General features: G+C 41.7%; 1 protein-coding gene across 5 annotated transcripts in view; it reads right to left on the bottom strand.

Moving 5' to 3' along the window:
* Positions 1 to 21,910, bottom strand: part of ppfibp2b (PPFIA binding protein 2b) — an 83,057-nt gene that overhangs the window by 55,983 nt on the left and 5,164 nt on the right. For all 5 annotated transcript variants that reach the window (XM_030730796.1, XM_030730792.1, XM_030730795.1 and 2 more), the window contains exon 2: positions 1,899 to 2,003. In XM_030730796.1, coding sequence (XP_030586656.1) covers positions 1,899 to 1,980 — 82 coding nt within the window. In that variant the 5' untranslated portion in view covers positions 1,981 to 2,003. The remainder of the gene's footprint in view (positions 1 to 1,898; positions 2,004 to 21,910) is intronic.

Raw genomic sequence — 21,910 nt, 5'->3', positions numbered from 1 at the left:
GAAAAGTGGCTCTAATTTCCTCATTAGCGACCGGCTGATGTTATCACTAATGGCATTTTTAATGTCTTTCTATTTGTGGTCAGTGAGAGCCGGAACGGCAAACTCGGAGCGCTCGATGAGATCAGCGCGCCGTTGGCAAACAGCAGCAGTGGCGAGAGCTGCAAAGCTGCTTTTCTCCACTTCTGTGTGTGAAAAAAAAAAACCTGCGTGACAATCGTGAGAATACAGCTGAAATTTTCAGTTCATCTGCTGATTATTTTCTCCGGTTATTTTCTCATCTAAAAAAAATAAATCCTCTGTGCCCCTCGCCCTGTGACCGGCCGGGTACCCTCCCACTGTTAGTCTAACCTTTTTTGTCCAAGGCTGAGCTGCCTGCACCAAACACAACCGCTGTTATACTGTACAAACAAAAAGTGCACACAGACACACAAAATGAGACCGTCTCACAGCAGTGCAGCAATTTACCATTTATTAACCTGCTGAGGTCAGAAAGGTCAAGCAAGCTCAGGACGCCACGCTGGGAACGAACCCGGTGACCAACAACAAGAACCGTCGCACTGCTGTGTGAGTACTATCAAATACTTGTTTTCCCTCTGACATCCAAATCAATTTATAACTTATTTAACATGCTTTTTCTGTATTTTTGGGTCATATTCTGTTTCCCTCCATTAAAATTAGAGACTGCTCATTTCTTAGTGAGTGAGCAAACTTATAAATTCAGCAGGGGATCAAATAATTTCCCCCACTGTAATTTTCTGCTCTAGAACTGATATTTCATGGATGAAAAATGGTAAACAGTCTGCACTCGTGTAGCCCCTTTTGACCTCATAGGTTATACAACGCTCTTCACACTGTTTGCGCGTCAAAGAGTCATTTCCTGTGGCCCTTTTTAAAACTAAATCCAAATGCACAGTCACATGTATACTTATGAGTGGGGATGATATTGACAAGATTTTATTGATACTGATGCCATAAAGGATTCCGTTCTCAAGTCTGCTTCCTTATTGGTTAATGATCGATTATCACCTACTCAGGTGATCAGCAGGAGTCTGAACTCTGTGTAGAAACAGCATTGAAAGGCGTGCAAATGGCTCACTGCCACGAGTCTGAGGTCTTGGTTTGTTTTGCTTCGTGAAACACTCAGAAAAACGCGGCAGTATTGATGAATTGGCGAGCTTGAAGGCGGATGGATTAGACCGTTTGCTAACACTTCTCAGCTGGAAAGTCAATGTGATGGACTGCATTTAAAAGACGGGCGGAGCTTCTGGGTCTGAAGCGTGCTGCATTCTTCCCAATGCGCAGCTGAGGACTGAACTCAGTGAATACCTGCCTGACGACTTCATGGTCCCAATAACTAGTTTCTTACTGAACACACAATCATGCTCATTTTGTTCCCCATTGGTGTTCAGGAGGGGGATAAAGCAGGGCATGCTTCAGAGGGCCACAAACCCACGAGCATGAAGTCTCCTTTGGTTTCTCAGTCAGATCCACCCTGCGGACGACGTCTGCTATTAATAAGCTCAGGTGGACAAAACGTTTCAGCCGAGGCTTCAAAAACGGGACTTCACAAACCAGGGTACTCAAGTCCAACATCCATCTTTTATATACAGTCTATGAGTAGAAGTTACTGGTGCCAGCAAACAAATGTTTCTGCGGCTGATGCACAAAGTGGTTCCACTTTAGTTCTCAATAACAAGAACTAATTGCTCAAATTACATCAGCAGTACACAGCAGTGTTACAACATTAGTACAGACCAGATGACACTTCTGTGCTGGCTGCAGGAGAGAAGCCAGACTGTGTGTAGATGCTGGTGGCCGAGGTGGCTCAGTGGATGTTGGACCTGAGAGCTCCAACTCTCACGTCACAAAGTTGACACCTGCTGCTTTCTAGCCATTACCTGCAATGATGTCATCCATCTGCTCCAGCGCCGCCTCGAGCATGTGACTGGCCTCCGTTTCCATGGTGATGGCAGGTAGCATCAGATCTCAGGTGTTCTGATGTTCTACAGAAGAAGAAGAAGAAAAAAAAAGTCAACTGTTAACTTGCTGTACATTTTTCTTTTATGTGCAGGACACTCAGAAAGCGTTATCCTTCTTATGTGACCGAGAACGTAACTCAACTGGTTACACAACTCAACTCATCTGATGGCAACTTTGTAGAGACCTCTGCAGTTACAGAAGAGAGCATATCACTGCAAGCAATAATCTGTGAGCCCATTGGCTGTTGTCTGCTGACTTACTGGGGGATTTCTGGGTAGCCAGGCCAAAGACCTTCACAGTTTACACATTTTAAAAAGTGAATTAATGGTAAGAGTCAGTCAGAGGGTTTTTAAATATGCACTGCAGCCAGTGAGTTTCTTCCTTTCCACTACACTTGGTTTACAGTATCAGTGAACAGGGCCAGTATCAGCTGATAACAATATCAGGCCAATATACTGGTGCACTCACAGTAAAAACATAATTGCATTTGTAACAAATGTTTGTTTTTTTGACAGGCAGAACTGCACAGGTAACAGTTTCACTTTGTTTGAGGCAGTTCAAGTTAAAAAGACTTTATTCTCACTTTCACAGGTAAAGGTGATTAAAACACCTATAAGTGAAAATATGGTTAATGACCAACATCAGGGTGTCAAAGGACAAGCAAGAGATCAGCTCAACTCAAGTTGCAATAACCAGGGGTCACCACCAGGGGTCCAAAAAATTCATAGACGTCTAAATGTCCTTTTAATTCCATGAAGAAAAAAAAAAAAAACCTCAGGTTTTTTGCCACGTTTTGAGGTTTTCCCATTGATACAGCCTAACACAAAGTTATTTTACAGACACACAAATATAACCCACACACTCACTAGTCTTTAAGTAAATGCATGTGTCACTGTGCACACTGCATATAACTAGTAACAGTACAAACAAAAAAAAAAAAAAAAAAAAGGCTCTCTTTTTAAACTGCTTAAAGGTGAATTGACTGTCCATCAATCATCACCGCCTCCGGCTGCCCCTCAAACTCCTGACATCCTTGCTTCCTGCTTTCCAGCCCTCCCAATCCCCTCTTCTGTCATCCCTTCTTTGCCTGGCACTCATCCCTTTTCTGCCATCTCTCCTTCAAGGCTCTCATCCTGCTGTCACGCCGACTTACAAACAAACCGACATCATCATGTTCATATCGAAGCGGAAGGACGGTGATGTAATCTACTGACGCCGTGGGAGAATAACCCCCCACCCACGACAAAAGGCATTAGCGCTCATCTACATTAGCACCAACTGGCACATCATCATGACAACTGACAATGACAATCAGCATGAAACACAGTGAATGGAATTACAGTAACATGCTGTCTATCATTACTCTGAGACTGTCAGGATTCCCCAAACAGTCCCCATGATGTGTGTGTGTGTGTGTGTGGACTGTTCTATATTTTAAATACATCATATGAGTAAAATGAATCTGACTGCAGAGGAAAAAGCAGCAAAGCTGGCTGTGCTGTATGATATGCTGCAGGCGGAGAGTCCTCCAGGGGTTAATGGAGCCTTTAAACTTTATTAACGAACAAACAAACAAGAAGAAAACGCAGCTGTGTAGTGTCAGTGCGGAGAGCAAGACTGATGCACGACTTTTGTTTTTTAATTTTACAAGTGAAAATGACTTAGTGTATATCATCGATATCGACTAATGGATATCATATCTGATCCTCAACTGGTTTACACCTGCGTCGATACCCAAACATTACTTGTTGCTCATTTGGGATCACTAAAGTATTTGTGTGCGCAGGTGAAGTAGTGTGTGTTTAAATACTGCCCAGTGTTATAAATGACTCCATACTACTCTTGTTTAGGCCGAGGGTGACGGCACCATGCAGATACTGTGACACACTGACTGTTCAGCTGCACTGTGACAACTGCTGACCTCCAAAGAACAACATCGCCTTTGTTTCTACAGCGTGTGTGCGTGTCTGAGAGAGTGTGTGTGTGGGAGCAGATGGATTGTTCTCAGTAAAGAAATGTCACATTGAAACTCCTTCACACACAAACTGAGAAGCTCATTAATAAATTTTCACTTTCACTATAAACTTTTTTATGCTTTCTTTTGGCACGTCCCTAAAATCTCAGCTGAGAGTGAAATTTTACAAACTTCCTTTGCAATTCATTTCAGAATAAAGCAATAAAAAAAAAAAAAGGAATCACAAGATGTTCGATATTCCATTAACATATTGTTACAGTCAAACAATTAACGAGCAATTACGTAGTGTCTGTGAGGATCACCTCAGCACGACAAGCTTACTCATTCATGGATGTGAGAAAGCAGACACACCTTTTCCCACGAATTTAGATGCACTCCAGAAAAACACGTTTGTCAAACGTGGCGACACGTGTGACCTGCTTCTCACAGCTACACCCTCCTCGGTGCTGACAGCTACGCCCTCCTGAGTCAAAAGGAAAGCGGACACTCGGCTGAATTTAATCCGGTCACCGTTGCTGAGAGCAGCTAAACTCGGGTGCAGAGACATCACCAATAGTTAAATGTCTACAGCATTTATTTTAAACTACTTTTACAGCTTCAGAAGTTCCAGTTACACAAGTAAGAGAAGACCAGCAGGACTTGTTACTCAGACCATTACAACCTGTCCTCTAAGCAAGCAGGGGCCTGTACTACTTGGGACTTAGTGAGGGTTAACTCTGGATTTTCAGTGTTACACAGGTGGATCACTTCCACTGGTGAGGTACCTACCTCACCATGATAGCTCATCATGCAGAACCAGCATGCTGCAGTTATCTTCATCAATTCAACAGAAAACAGGGTCGGCATTCCCGAAAAGTGATTTGGACCTTGGTGTGCGGTCACAGAACAGTCTGTTGCTTCACTGTCTGTTCAGCTTGTGACAGTTTTCCTTTGCCATAAGATGGCATGTCACTTTTATTCACTTTAATACACTTTAGAGATGAACATCCAGTTGGTCTCTTCGACCCTCTGCGAGACCCTCCGTGATCCAGGTCCTTGTGCAGGATTTTAAAGAAACTAAACGTCAGGACCTTCAGGAAGTTTTTTAATCAGTGTGATGTGCCCAAACCATTATGCAGAACATGTTGACACTAATGCTGTATCTCAATTTCTCTGAATATCTGATTTTAAAACAAGATTTATGGCTGGTATCAACATTTAGATAAAAATAGACATTTCAAGATTTTTCCATAATAATCAGGAAATGGGGAAAAAGGAATCCAGGTACCAAAGCTCGTGTCTGTTCCTTTACGTCATAGTACTTAAGCTGGAACAGTTTAGCTAGTGAAACTGAAGATCCCACGATACTGATGCTCAAAGTTGGTTACAGAAAAAAATGAAAAACAGAATTTTGGCTTTCAGATTGTGAAACTAGCAGTTGGTGTGCAGCTGGTTTGGTTACAGTTTTTAACAGAGCTTAATGAAAATGTCAGTGGCTACCTATTTAAGCTAAAAGGGTCAAAGTGCTGAAAAAAATATGCAAAATTTTATACTGCTGGAAGTAGACTAGTCCATGCTTGCCATTGGTCATGTGATGTCAATACTGCCTCCTTTATGAACGCACTCACAGATTGGAAAACTGAGTCGTCTCATTGAGCTGATAACCACATGTTCATGTGACCGCCCGCCCTGATGCTCCAGTTCCACCATGTTTCCATGTTGACAGAGCAGTTTACCAACAACAATACATGACTGGTCAGCACCTTCTCCAGAGCCGCCTTCCACATGCACAGAGACACCATTTAGAAACACCTACTGGCCCGCTGCACCCTGCTGTGAGTGGGATAAGCTGCTAACGAGAGATCCTCAAATCCAGCACGCGGCACTCGGAGCGCATTTGTTTCAGAAAGAGACCGTACTGCTTTGCTGTGGTGAGAAAGGTCAGTTTTAAGAACCATACATTTCCCAACAGACGGCACTTTGATTTAAAGATCCTTCCAAAAGCAAAACGGTGCCGGACGAGCCGCGGGTGTCAGAATGGTTGACTCGGCCAAACAGTGCTTCAAAACAAAGCAGTTACACATCGGCGTATGATGCATGAGCGTGCCATGTGATTAAAAAATAAATAAAGCAAACATCTGCCTGTATGTGCCCATATCAGGAGATCCGTTCCATTCCCTTTACTGAAAACAAAGCAGTTAGTCTACTCTTACACCCCATCACACACCCCCACCACCACCTTCATGCTCTGTCCAACTGAACCACACAGCCAACCCTTGTATGAGAGACAGAGAGAATCAGGACAGAGGAGGTAAAGACTGTGGACACGGGGAGTTAGATTAATGTGTGCATGTGCTCAACCATGTGTCATGGGAGTATTCTGTACAGACAAGAAGACGAGTTAGTGCAAGCAAAAAATCAGACACAGAGGAGAGTTTTATTAACTAAAGCATGGAAAAAAGGCACTAAAACATTAGCATCGCTTCCACTACAAGTCAGTGGGAACTACAGCAGCGCGCTGCAACTGGCTCACCTAAATGGAATGACCTTTGTTTCCCTCACTATGACAGAGCTCATTAACTAATGTGCGTGCTGAAATGCACAGAGCAAGTGCGCATACAAAATTGAGATGAAATTAAGCACCAGCCAATTTTTGCACATGAATGCTATTAACAATCAATATACATGGCCTGAGTTCTCAGTGTCTGTAAGCATCTTTGCTGGGAGGTGTATCACAAAGAAAGCAGTGAAGTTTTATGAAAAACACTTTCAAATAATTGTGCGAATGCTGCAGTAGGTCATGAATGTTGTGTCCCCATCTATGAAGTTGGGCATTTTAACGATATGGAATCTGTGGGGATTGTCTCACTTTTGGACTCAGCCTCAAGTGGCCATTAGAGGAATTGCAGTTTTTGTCACTTAAAGCTGCAGTCCTTGATTTTCCACCACGTGGGGACAGCAGAACCAACTGTAACCAACATCAATGGCATATTTCCTTATAAATTTAGGCTATGTGGTAGCAAACCTATCTGACACTAAAAGGTCAAAATTATCCTACATTGTGAGTTATAATTACCTAAATTCAGTCTCCTATTCGGCTTTTTTTTTTCCTCAACCTGATGGAGGCAGCTGCCTATCCAGCTGTTACATACTGGACTGCATTCACCAGCTTTGGTGTAGTGCTGTCTGATCATAAAAACTTATACACTGGAAATGGGAATCATCTCTCCAGATCCCCCCCCCCCCCCCCCCCCCCCCCCCCCCCACACACACACACACATTGTGCAACATGAATGACAGAAATGGAAAAAACTGGGACACAACAAAAACATTATAATCCAGGTGCACTTTAGATCCGAGCAGCTGCCAACACAGGGGTGGGCAAACTTTTTGGCTCTGGGGGCCACAGTGACTTTTTGAAATTTGACAGATGGGCCAGAAGCATACATATCAAACAAACATTAAAAAAAGGCATTACAGCATTAATACATATGTTTACTTTGAGTAGGAACAGTGTTGTTTTTGCCAGCGCATCGAAGTCTGGTGTTAGTTTTGTTGTAGCAATTCTCAGAATCCTCGACATCAGTCATAATTATGATATGATTTGGGCAGTTCTGTACCAAACTTTGGTGGGCCGGATTAAAAAGACCAACGGGCCGGGTGTGGCCCACGAGCCGTAGTTTGCCCACCCCTGTGCTAACAGCACTTCCTACGTTGCCATATTCATCATTACGTTGTCAGCATGAACTATCAAGTTTTTAATGAAAGCCATTAACGACCACAACAGGAGGTGTCATCATTTTGCTGGGAACTGTAGTTTTTTTCCTCCAAGGCCTCTCACTGCTCCCAGGATTTTATCTTTATTATGAAGCCCAAAACTCTCCTTTGAGCTCCCCTTTTCCTCTTCTTCCACTTCGGTTTCTCGCTGGTCGGCATTTTACTTTCTGTAGCCCCATGAAATCAAGCGTGAACAGGACCGTCACAAGATCGTGCGTGCACATTGTGAACGACCTTGGCACGGTTGTAGATTGCAAATTGTGGTGAAACAATGCTTACAGTGCAGCGATCTAGCCAAAGAAAAAAGTCTGTTATCGGTGACAGGGCGGAGTGCACGCCCACTTGCTAATTGCAGCGATAGGTGAAATCCTCAGCATGGCGATCAACTGCTAGCTAGAACCCTGCTGACAGACAGAGCAAAAGAGCCACAGGGCTGGGTGACTGCACAGCGATTGGACGAGCCAATCAGTGATTGACTTCATTTTGACTGAGTAAAATTACATGTTTTGTCAGCCGATGATCACAGTAAAAAAAAAAAAACAAAAAAAAAAACGAGAAGATAAACTGTTTAGCAAATGGTAGCTTTAGAAACACTACCACAAACCTTTCATCATAAAATCAATCATGTCAGGATTTACATATGCTTGATATAGAGGAAAATGCTTTGGACAAAACACAGTGACACTGCGCCTTCTGAGATGGCTTTAAATTGCTCTCCAACACCTCAGCTTCCACGGCCCTATGGTGCAGTCTCTGCTTTGTCAAAACAGCAAGTACAACTTTTTTTTTTTAAGTCAGATTATGTCTCTCTAAGTGGGCCATTTTCTCCTCAGGCTCACTACCAGCCTCACACACTGACACATACAGAGAGAAAAGCTATAAAAAGTATCTTCTCAGAGCTAAGTCTGTGGGCTCGAACACGGGTTAGATTATCTTCTCTACTGTATGACTGTGGGTGTGATCCGTGAACCGTGGCTGATGCATTGCTGCTGGGTGGCCAAGAATATATAGTTTAATGTGACTCCCGGCGCTGCGCTGCTCCGTGTTGAACCGCTCAGCTCTTTTTTTTTTGTCCCATTTAATTCTGCTGAAGTGCTTTTGAGTCAAGCTGGTTCTGCTCAGTTCTCTCAGTGAAACGTGGCTCCGTTTCCAGCTCTGTGTGCATCATCTGATTCTTTTCCCCACAACTATGCTCTGCGTTACACTCTGACAGTCCAGCTGACTTCTGCTCTCATTTCTACTCTAATCTACTTTGTCCTCAGAGGGTAATGAACCATAACACGAAACAACACATGACTTCCAGTCAATGATAATCATGAGGGTAGCAAACAGCAATGGGAATATCCAAACATCACTTCAAATCTATTTCCAGCCCAGTTTTCATAAGCTTCACGTTATTTACATGTGAGCACAATGAATGCAGGTCGTGAAGAGTAAATAAAAAGTTTGTACTTAATTTATTAACTAGGCTTTCTGTCAGAACACATTCATTCTTCCCATCACTCAGTTATTACTGTGTACAGGCAAACTGACCCAGCGTCCTCTAATGAAATGTGCCCTTTCCTCTGTAGAGGACATTGCCTGGATCTATGAGAGGCTGTGTTGTAACTATAGAGCTGTTATTTCCCTTTAACTAGGCACTGCTTACTCAGTAACAATAGGATATGCATAAGCATTTCCCATCCAGCATGGATCTTCGTAAATCTTTTTTCTTTTATTTTTTTTAAACTGGCCGAATCCCGTGTGTGAACACTGACTCCACGTCTGAGCTGCCACTGATAGGAGTCACAGGAAGAGTAAATGAGTCAGAGGAATCATATCAAATGTTTTCCACAGATATGGTTTCTATTTGTGGAGCTACTTGTGTGCGTCTCCTGCAGCACACATGCAAAAATTAATTATTAAATAATACTCTTTACAAGTTTCTGCTCTGTAAACATTAAAAGTTGCCAAGAAGTATTAAAGAGCAGTTAGCGGGCAGTAGTCCTTGTACTGTTACACAGCCTCTGCGAGCTCAGCATACCATACCATACCATCTTTATTTATAAAGCACTTTAAAACAACCACAGCTGACACAAAGTGCTGTACATTAAAACACAAATAAATAATAATTTAATAACTCTTTCAGGTTAAAAAAAAAAAAAAAAAAAAGCATAGTCCAAAGGATCCAGCTTTCTACCTGCTGCTGGGTCCGGTTAGAGCGGCCCTCCAGCTCAAAGTGGATCTTCAGAGCAGAGGAGGAACTACCAGCAGCTGCAGTCCAAGATGGCAGAGTTTTGAGCATGCAGCCAGGAGATGAGAAATTCACTGAGAACCAGATGCTTTTGGTAGCCATCAACAAGCTTCTGGCATAATTCGGGTTAGATATTTGACCGCTCTTCTTGGCATTCATTTAACTTGGTTGGTTTCCTGTCACGGACCCGGTTTGGGATCGTTCTCCTGTTGAAACATGGTTGAAGCATGTTCTCCAAGTTTCATCTAACTGTAGCTTTGAGGTGAAGTTGAAGGATTTGGAAGTGGTCCTTCACCTTCTTTATTCCATCCCCTTTGTGAAGTGTACCAGCACCACTGGCAGCAAAACAGCCCCAGAGCCTGATGCTACCACCGCCATGCTTGACAGTGACACTGGTGTTCCAGCAGTTTCCAGTTCATGGCAGGTTTGAGTCTTGCTGGTTCTTGGGTTGTTCCTGAACATCCAAACCAATTTCCTCTCATCTGAGGGTGACAGTTTGGGTCCTCTCCCAGACTTTGGCGAAGTGGTGACAAATCCGAATAACTTGTACTAACGTACAGTTGTTTGAACTGATGATCTTGGATTGTGCAATTGTTTAGAAAAATCTCTAAGAGTCCTTCCCAACTTATATCAATCTACAATTCTCCTTCTTAGATCTTCACTGAGCTCCTTAAACTGTCCATTGTTCTGAGCATTGATCAATCCTCCTGGCTCTTTATGCTGGCAAAGAGAATCTACCAGTTATAGTCAATCATCATCACTAACGAGATGTTAACAGGCCTTGTCAAGTTAAACGACATTGTAGAACCTTTAGCTCCACTTTTGAGTGTATGTATAAGTTTGAGCCTGTGTGGACTGGAGAAAATCCTAAATACTAATCCTAAATTCAAACTTTTGAACCCAATTCTTGGTTTTTATTTGTTTTTTTTTGTGTGTTTTTTTAAGTCATTAAAGATGTGTGCTGTATAATAATTCCACCCTGGAGGAATAACAGTTAAAAAAAAAAACAAAATTAAAAGCCTAAAATCATCATGACATTCATGCCCACGATGAGCGTATGCAAACATCTGACAACAACTGTAGCATGTACATTACTTTGAATAAAATGGCCAAAATATACCATGCAATAATAAAATATTAATCTTGTGCCTGGAGAGAATACCAAACCTTTACAGTAACGGTTACATTTTTCGAATACTGGACACAAAAAGCTCTTTTCTGCCAAGATAAATAAATCTACTTTGACTGTACGCATGCAAACTTGCAGCAGCCTTAAGGAGAGTTTACAGCCCACTGTTGGGTCAGTATACACATACCGGGCAGGTATCAAGTACTTCCACATTCCACATGTCAGTTGCAGAGCTGCCTGACTGTAGTAATTGTCAGTGTAACAACTTCCCAAAGGGCACCAACGGCTAAGATCACAAGATTAAAGCTGTGAAAGAACTGTGTGCCTTTTTGTGGTCATAGTTTAGAAGCACAAAAGCCAGTGCAAGAATGACCTTCAGTTTAACCTACAGTGCACAGATGAACAGTAGGAGGAGATGGAGCATGTGAGGCATTCCTGGCTACAAATGTAGTAATTTATTTTTACTTATTTGTCATTATCCAGTTGTTAAGTGATGACGTAGAATTCCATTTCTGGGTCCAAACTGTCACATGATCAATATGCTGCAATGCTGTGTCCCTGGTTTTTTTTAACCAATCTGACTCAGGGAGAGAAAAAAAAAAAAAAACCACACTCAGCTGTCATTTTACTGATGAGAAAGAGAAGCGGAAATGGCTGCAGTTGATAAGTTATGCTACAATCATCTTTAATAGTCATTGGTTATGCCATTGCTGTTTATTTAGAAGCATTTGGCCCTAGAAATGACAGATTTAAAGACCGGATATGATACAGAGTTGAAGCACAGAAGGACCCATTATGCCTTTCCTTATTCAAAGTCATATACAGTACACTGATACATGCTGGACGCTCATATTGAGCATCAGCAAAGTTTCATATAAAGACATCAATCAAGTAATCTCTGGAAGCCAACAGCTCAGACTTCAGACTGCTCTAAATGCACAATTTCAGACAGTTTTTCTTCTCTTGGTTCTCTATGACATCATCCTGTAAAATCCCAAATATGGTCATCCTGGGCATCCAGCTCTATGAGCACAGAAGCCCCGCCCACCCGTTTAAATCGGAACAAAGTTGGCTTAAATGGCTTAAATGCTTTGTTGTTTCAGATGACAAAATGAGGGGCTGCACTAAGGCCCAGTGTAAGGTAAAGAAAGGCTATTTTTGAACTGTGAATCATGCAAAGCAACTCCCAAGATCCCAGAATAAAAATATGGAAACATCCAAAACGAGATAAGAGTGTCATCAGAGGTGCTAACAAAGATGAGCTGCAAAGATTTTGTTGCAAAGACAACACAAAAATCTCAGTTTCGACAGAATTCAGATGCTATGGCTTCAGAAACTGAAAACAACTGCAAAAAGGTTCCAAAAAAAAAAAAAATATCTTGGAATACCAAATGTTGCAGTTCATACCTGTGACTAGCTTATTCTCATAGCAAAATTCATCCAAGCACATCAGACCCGGGCTTTTCTTAACACCTTTAGAGTCAAACCTCTGGACGGGCTCTTTTATGCATTTCTGTCTTAACAACACGAAGTATATAATTTAAGAAAATAAATGAAGAAAAATAATCCTCTCACACTCAGCAAGCCCACTTTGATATTACACAACTTTGGATCTGGATCATAATGATTAATACGCCAAGTAGTAACAAGACTATCAGTCACACTATGATTTAACCAAATGTTCACACGAAGGCAAGATAAAGTACAAAGAGACAGCAGAGAAGAGATTTTACCCACAAGGCAGGACTTCCTCAACAAATGCAAACAGCAGAGCTGATAGGAGCCGACAACGAGCAGCGCTTTGCCTCTGGACTGTCAACATAAGCATAGCTTATTACTAACCATCAGAGGAGGATGGCAGAAGCACAGACACGCACAAGTGGGCTGTATGTAACTGAAACACATTCATTTTCACAGTAATTTCTCAGCCCACTATTCATTCAATCATCTAAGAAGCTCCAGAGAGTCTCTGCAGCCTAACTCAGTGCAGACTGCAGCCTCTGTTTCACAAATGATTCTCAGAGACAGAGTCGCAAAACACATTAATGACAACAATATGGGACGATTTAAACTCATTAGTAACTGACTTTTAAAATGAAAGGCCAGTTTGAACTCACTACACTTAAAATACTGTATACTGAAAGTAGCATTTAGTAGGACGATGTTGCTTCAGAAGAAGGCTAACTACTTTAAATTTGCAGGGTGAACTAGGCTGATTTAACTTGAACAATTTAAGAAGAAGAAGAAGAAGAGAAGAAGAAGAACAACAAACAGCCTTTATTGTCCCACAGAGGGGAAATTTGGGTGTAACAGCAGCCGCAGTTATTATAAATATAAATAAAAATACAATAATTTACACTATTAAGAAAAGAATATATATATATATAAAATCAACAAACAAGATTAACCTTAATACTACTAATAATAACACTATATACAATGTACATGAGAACGCTGCATCTTTTTGTACAGCAGTAGCACCAAGATAGTACTGAGAGCTGTTTGTTTTGACTAACACAGCAGTGTGAATATGATCCAATCTGACATTAAGATAAAAAAAACCTCTTCTTCACATGTGCAAAGACTGAAAACAGTTCTGCATTAGACATTTCAGATAAAGGTAATACAGGTAATACAGTGTCAAACATGCGGCCCGGGGACCAGAACAGGCCTGCTGAGGGGTCCGATCTGGCCCACTAGATGTCAATGCAAAATGAGGAAATTGCAGGGAAGGAGGGCACAAATGTTTTTAAGTAGCATAATGGACTGTAAGAATTCCACTGAATAAAACAAATTTCAAACAGTTTTTTTTTTCATTGTAGATAAACCATTAAATATCAGAATTTCTTTGTAAAAAAACAAACAAACAATCAGTGGACCATGGTTTAAAACAAACAAACAAACAAAAAAAAAACTAGACATTATTACCAAAACATATGTTGTTTAATTATGAGGCAAAGTCTAGGTAATGAGCTAGCGATGCTTTTTCTGTAATTTTGCGGCTTTATTTCTAAAAGTGTAAGCCCAGAGAGCTGATGGCCGTCTCTGATTTATTACGGCAATATTTCTTTGTAATGTGAAAAAAATGGAGCAGCATTATTTTTCTTAGTCTGTTCATTAGCTTTACACAAAAATAAAAAATAATTTAAGCTTACTAGGCAAAATTTTCAGCAGTGTGGCCCATTTATGATCAAACCGGGCTTTGTGATGCTTAAACTACAATCATACTGACACGCATCGTTCATGCTGACATCGTGATGATGGATGTTCCAACGTAGGAAGTGCTGTTAGCAGCTGACCGGATCTATAATGCACCTGGATTATAGTGTTTTTGTTGTGTACGCTTTTTAGGTGATTTCTGTGAACCCATTAGTGGAAGGAAACGGTGCTCTGGGACACGCTGAGTGTGTGATATGCAAGTGTAACTGTTCTGGTTCACATGCAAAAAGAATTATTGCATTAAATGTTCACCATCACTGCAACTGGTGAGCAGGCGTGGCATTTAGCATTTAATATTAGCATCAGGAAGCTAATTAGAATTAGCAAGCAAATGCAGGCTGAAATTTTTTCTGAATAGAATCCTGCCAGTGCTCATTTTCCAATAGCTTCATCCATCACTGTGTTTACTGTGTTGATAAGCTCCTGCAAAGCTGCATCTCTTTACATTTGAGATGACCTTGTGTAACCGATTTCAACCTATTTCAGCTTGATTGTGTTTACTGAGGTATACTGTACACTTTTGGATAGTCCTTTTTAGGGTCGCCACAGCGAATAATCTGCCTCCAAATCGCCCTATCCCAGCATCCTCCCCAGTCACACCAACCCCCTGCATGTCCTCCTTCACTGCATCCATGAATCTTCTCTGTGGTCTCCCTGTTTTCCTCCTGCCTGGCAGCTCAGTCTTCAACATCCTTTGTCCAGTATATCCACACTTCCTCCTTTGCACATGTCCAAACCATCTCAGCCACACATGACAGTATTTTTTTTTCCCATGTCAATACAAAGCTGGGTTCACCCATCACTACGCATCTGATTCTGATACAAAGGGAAGTTTCATAGAGGAGAGTGAAGAGCAGAGATGCACGGGAGAAAACAGCTCCATGCACGGTTTGTTTTCTAATTTGCCTAACAGGAACAGAAGGTTAGGAACATTATTCCAGCATGTTCACATATGCACAGCCTCTAGACAAGACATTTGGATGTGCATATATTACAAATGCAAATTATGAAATTTCCTTAAAAAGATGTTTACAGTTACATAAGTGCATCAGGCTATAGTGGAAGACTAACCTCACTGACCAGAATCTGGCCTTCTAACTCATGGATTAAGGACTTGGGAGAAATGCCTAGATTCAACCTCAACGACCTGCCAAACATTTAAAGAAGACATCAAAGCTGCTGCAAAATGAGAAGCATTGAGCCAGAAATTCCAGCATCACCTAAACCTTCACAAGAGTCGATTACTGTGATGGTCTTGTAGGAAAAGAAAACACTAGAATGCACGTGAACCTGTACAGTTCAACATTAGCACTGACACAGGCACACACACACACACACACACACACACACACACACACACACACACACACAGGTGGTGGTGGGAGGGGGGGGGTCACCGTTCCTCCTCATTTGACTTAGCCCGTTTAGATTAGTGTCACCAGCTAGAGGCCAGACCTAAGCCCCCCAGGCCCTGCTGTCACAGAGGGTAAATACAACTGTGTGTGTGCGCGTGGAGCAAAGCCAACAAGAAACACCAGATTCTTTACCAATTAACATCAACGCAACAACACCGCTGACATTTAAGACCAGGACGCTCCCTGTTCTGTCCTTTACTTCTCCCTTCTTTCGGTTTCTTTCTTCCAACTGTGCCTTTGTATTCAAACCTGTTCATTTCTGTCCACTGGAACTGCTGCGAATATTTGCAATACTAAGCAATTCAAATACTAAGCATCAGCCTCTCTGAGACTAAAAGATTTATAAAAGAAAAAAAACTGCAGTTCCTCTAGTGGCCGCTGAAGGCTGCTTCCAAAACCCAGTAAATCCATAAATCTCAACAAACAGTCGCCTCAAGGCGATTATTCATGCTTTCATTCTTGAGGTTTTGATGGATTTTTTCCTGATGATTTTATACAGAACAGCTGCAGTTTAAATACACAACATCGCCCTTGATAAAGTGGATAAAGTTGTCAGCTGATTGCTCCGTTGCATCATATAGTTCCTGCCGAGCCTGTTCCTCCAGTTATGCAAAGTCTTAGTCAGCATTTCTTCCACTGGACAAAACCCTCTGTCTGGGAGTTTGCTGTTCATGTTCTGTGATGAGAATCTGCATCTCCTACAGCTCTTCTGCCTTTTGGACCAAGTCGAAGTAAACTGACAAATTAAAGCAGGGATTAGCAAACATAAGTAAACTGTTTTGGGCTTCAGAAGCACGACAGCAGAGAAAGAAAACTGTAAAACTCCACATTTATTTTATAATGAAAGCCTAATTTCTCTGTTTTATTCCACTTTATTCTCATTTTCTAACCTTTGCTTGGTCCACACTGTCAAGTTTTTTTCTCTTCAAATTTAGCCCACCACATACATAAATTCATTGACGATGGCAATTTCACAGACTTGATTATTTCATACAAATTTCCACTGTTTTAAATTCTCTTGTGACACAACCTTTATTCTAAGGATATCAGAGGTGGCATTTGCATCTTCCCGTACTCCACTATCAACGTGCAGCTGTTAATGCAGGGCGGTGATTCCTGGAGTGTGGGCAGCAGGCCACACAGGCTGGAAGGTAGTGCAGGTGGGTCACAAGAGGTTATTTAAATTACCATACAAATTATTTACTACCCAAAATGTTCAAAACAATAAAGAAAAGGCACGTGATATTAAACTTCTTCTTTGTCTTGCCTGTTGGGGAATAGTTGTTACCTCATCAGTGGTGGAGAAATGGAGCTGCGGTTATCAGGAATCATGTTGCTGGAATTCACACTGCAGTCTGATGTGTTGATTACAGATGTAATTAAAGGTTTGGGTGGACCACAGAAGATTCCAAAGTGGGCCTCGGCATTCTTAAGTTTGGGAATGGCTGACCTGTGTGAAATATGCTGGTTTGGTAAAAATTGTGATGCTCATTCAGGTAACAAGTGATGAGTGGAAATAACCATTAAACTGGAGTCCCAAACATTTGTTGTTACATTTCCCTCTACAGAAAAACGAGGCACGCACTAAGACTGCATCATCCTACAGTGAGAAAACATTCAGGACAGCTGCCAATCGTCCCAGGAGTGGACATTCCAGCGAAGTCACCCCAAGGCCAATTCACCCCATGAGAGAGACTGCAAAAAGCCCAAGAGCTACATCTCAGACGCTACAGGCCTCAGTCAGCATGTTAAATTTTAAAGTTCACGACAGTAAAATTAGCGAAAGACTGAACAATTATCCCTTGATGGAAGGGTCGGCAGCACAGCTCAGGTATACAAAATTTAATACGAAGAAACCACAAGACTTCGGAACAACATCCTTCGGACATACAGGACAACGATCCCAAACACAGCTGCAAATCTACAACAGAACGGCTGAAAGAGAAAAGAATGGAGGCGCTGCTACGGCTCAGTCAGAACAAGTCCAAACCTCAACACAATCATAAACGAATACCCACAAACCTCAATGGACTGAAGCAACGCTGGAAAGAAGAGCGGGCCAAAATTCCTCCACAACGAGGTGAGACACCCAGAAAACAATTACTGCTGCTGAAGTGGTCCTACAAGCTGCTGCATCATGGGGTGTACTTAGTTATGCTTTTACATTTGGTTCTGTTTTTATTAAATAAATAATGGCATGTGTGATGCGTCATGTTTTGTAGCTCTGAGGTTCTTTTAACTAATTTTCAGAGCTGGTAAGGACTCAATAATTTTATGTCCTGATATTTAAAACCTCTGAATTTGATAGAGGATATGCTTTCTGTTTACCATGACTCTGAAGTGCAGTTACACCCATACTGCTCACACAAGACTGCCTCCATATAGCTCAGATTCTGCCCAGTGCAAGCAGGTAATCAGCTAGATGTTTGTATTTGTTACATGATTTGAAATTAAGCCTTCTGCAACTTCAGTGAAGTCACTGTTTTTATAATTTTCATTTAACGGGCTGTAAAGCTGCTCATACAGAGGAGAAAACATATGGTGGAAGTTTATGGCAGCATTCTCAGCATGAGGTTAAAGTAGTACTACCACCACCCTGTGCAGTCCTCATCTCTGGTATTAATCTAACTGCAATAAAAACATTGCTACATCGAAAGGAGTTGGTTTGTTTAACTCTGTTCCAGATCCAGCCTCCAAAAAAAACAAAAAAAAAAAACACAATGAAAACACAGGCGAGCAGCAACAAAGCAGATCATTGTGCTTTTTTTACTCATGCAAGACCTTCTTGAGTGCTTTTCTCAAAGATACACAAATGTATATATATCTCCTACCTCTTCTCTGAAATCCTGCTTTTCACAGAGCTGCACTCAATGCTTCCTTTATTGGTTTTTACAGCTTCAGAGTAATCACAAGACGTTGGCCTGATTATATCAATTTCTTGCCTTAAGTTAAAAAAAAAAAAAAAAAAACCCTAAACTTTATTATCCTCATACTAGTAATGTTTTAAATGTCTTTCTCCCTTCCAGCTGTTCACCCAGGGGGAAAAAAAAAAAAAAAAAAAAGGAAAATTCAAGGGTTGTTTGAAAGCAACACCTGGATTAGGAAGAACAGCTGGACGAGGTTTCTGTCTTTCCAGAGCAAACGCTGGTTTGATTTTCCGGCTCATCCTGAAGCCCCGACATGGCCTCGAGCTCAAAGACCGGTGTCAGCGAGCCAGCGCTGTAAAAACAACATGTCAACACCACTTAATACATACACGTTAAAGACAGCCACAAGTTCATGTGACAGCTGGGACTAACCAATCAGCACTCAGCTGGGAATGAAAACGAACCAACGAGCGCCCCCGTGAGCGACGAAGCGCACGGTTGGATCGTGAACTCGTTCTGCTGTGCGATGAAGCTGATGAGCTCATGACTGGAAGAACGGACACACATGCACCAACAGCCTGAGGCAAACCAAAGCATCAATGCTCTGCACTCAGTGACAGGAAGGATATCCTGCAGGTGTAATTAGTTACTTAGCAAAATGCCTGTTTAGGTGCTGCAGCCAGACAATAATTCTCTATTTGGTAACACGTCAGTTTGTTTGTGGTATATGGAAAGGTATTTGCATCTTTGCCACTTCTCACATTTTACTCCACCTAATTATTTACATATCAAAAGGAAGTTTACTTAAATTTATGTTGATACATCCAAAAGTTGTTGTGATATTTACTCAAAAACACAAAAATGTGCTTCTCACGGTATCATTTCTAGCGCCTCCTGAGACCTGAGCTCTTGTTTGGGATGCTTTTTGGTTTTTGTAGTTATATGGAATTGATGGAGAGTAAGGCCCCGTTTACATGAGGAAGTTTTCAGATGTTAACATTAAGGTTACCAAAGTCTGCGGAGTCTATTTAAAGTTCTGGACTAAATTTCATGGCAGTCCAGTGAAGCGGTCATTCAACAGACCCTCAGCACCAACCACAGAGGCATGCCAGAAAGATATGCAGAGGTTAAAAAAAAGAACAAACGCAGCCGAGGGAGATCCTTTTTCTGAATCAGGTATGGGTAACAATCCAAAAACATTTCCCAGAACTCCGAGCATCATTTCGTCTGACCATTAACTAACTGGTAAATGATCTGTCCAACCCCGTGATCCGGTTTTTAAACTATAAACTTGCAGTCTCTAAACATAAGCTGAGGAAATTGTGACATCATCAGGTTCATGTTCTCAAACTTGACAAAGCTTCTCCTTTAGACACAGATGGCAGAACGGCACCGTGTCGCGACCCGTATGCTGACCTTTAAGGGCAAAAAAAAAGAAGCAAAAACAGTTTTATGGTCATGCACTTTTTCCTGATGAGCATTTTTCCAATCATTCCACCTCAAAACATAATGCTTGAGGAAAAAAATTTTCTTCTTTCTTCACACAGAGTATAATAACGATGCTGAAAAGTTGCAGCGAACTGGCTAACCACCCCCATGCTGGCCATTACTGTAGAAACCAAGTTATGCATAGAACATCTCCCAGTTACTCCACGATTTGCATGACCCTCAAAAACTATGACATGAATAATTGAAATTCATGCATCAGTAAGTTTTGTATGTTTGTCCCAGTGGAGCAAACCAGCTGGACGCTTTGCAGCCGAGTCAGATGGAGCTCAGGGATTCTGGACGCCAGCCTGGTTGAGTGTAGTCGACTGGCAACCTTCTCACCCTCCATCCAAATTCAGACTGAAAAGAACGATTTTCCACTGAGTAAATAAAATACCAAACACAAGTTAGCAGGGTGGTAAAACCTTCTATCCTCTTAATGCCAAGCACATCGAGCAGGACAAAACAGTGAAGCGCGAGAGGCCGGCACCTTGGCTGCAGGAGACTAGGGTTACACAGCTCAGAGTCACAACCTCCTAACGAGCTATCTGGACACAATCAGGGACGGATCACATTACCTGATAACGTTACGGGTGCATAAAAAGCTCGGTGTGGTTCAGGTAAATGTCATCCTAAAGCAGACACACAGACAGGTCTGACACACAAACTCACTTAATTCCAGCTTAGTCAATCTTAATGTAAAGCTTTATAGACACTCAGCATAACTGCTGCCCGGGGCAGACACAACCCAGCACATCCCAGTTTATTTTAATTTGATGAGGAAAATGTGAATTAGAGTCTGCCGTCACCATTCCAGTTAAATAAAAAAGGCCTAATATTTGCCTCCTGCTGTAAGTCACATATTCGCTCTTGACTGAAGGAGCGACCTTTATGCTCATGTCGTATCAAAGCAGGGAGATGATTATGTAACCATCTAAGCTTCCTGAATTTATCTTCTGTGTCTGAGTTTATAAATTTGTCTTTATTACGTTAGTACTGTCGAACTGTCTGAACTCCCCAGTGAAACAAAAAAGCGAAGCTTCGGCGACACTAGCGGGAAAATTCCTGGAATAAAACACCGGGCCATCTCACAGCCGCGCACAGAGACCAGCCGGTGCAGCTAACACAGCGGGCCTCTGCACTTCTTGCATCAGACGACAGAGCTGAGACAAATACTACACTGAAATGTAATCCAGTACAAATACTGACATTGGCCAAGTTTCCTGGAGTGAATATTGGTGCTGGACTCAGATAAACTAGGATGAGGATTAAATCCTCACAGCACAGAAGCAGAAATGAAAACAAAAGACAACTGAAACACAGCTTAGCAAAGTAGCTACAAGGCTAAAGTGCCATCATATGATAAATTATCTGTCACTGTTTTTATTATTAATAATTCTTTTTAAAATTGTGATAAAGAAGACATTTTTTTATTTATACATTTTTAATCATTTACTGTCCTTAATAAACCTGCTGCAGTCAGAGCAGTAATATTATTAAAAAAACGTGGAATTTAGAGGGTAAATCCCAGCCTGCTAATCATGCACTTGATTAACTGGTCCTCAGCAAGTGTGACGATGTCCATAAAAACAGATGTTTTGGCAGTTTGCTGCTCTGGAGCATTCAGGTGTGTGTTAGCATAATGCCACAATCTTCCCAGAACGTCCCAGCAATTTCACCCCAGCGTCAGGCCGTGCAATGCTCAGAAACTGCAAGAAGCCCATGAGCTACATCTCAGACTCTGCAGGCCTCGGCATGTTAAATGTTACAGTTCATGACAAAACTGAACAAGTACAGCTTGTTTGGAAGGGCTGCCAGGAGAAAGCCTCTAAACACGGCAGCACGGAT

Source organism: Archocentrus centrarchus, chromosome 6 (genome assembly GCF_007364275.1).
Source record: "Archocentrus centrarchus isolate MPI-CPG fArcCen1 chromosome 6, fArcCen1, whole genome shotgun sequence".
Lineage (NCBI taxonomy): Eukaryota > Metazoa > Chordata > Actinopteri > Cichliformes > Cichlidae > Archocentrus > Archocentrus centrarchus.
This window is presented reverse-complemented; position numbering and strand designations above follow the sequence as displayed.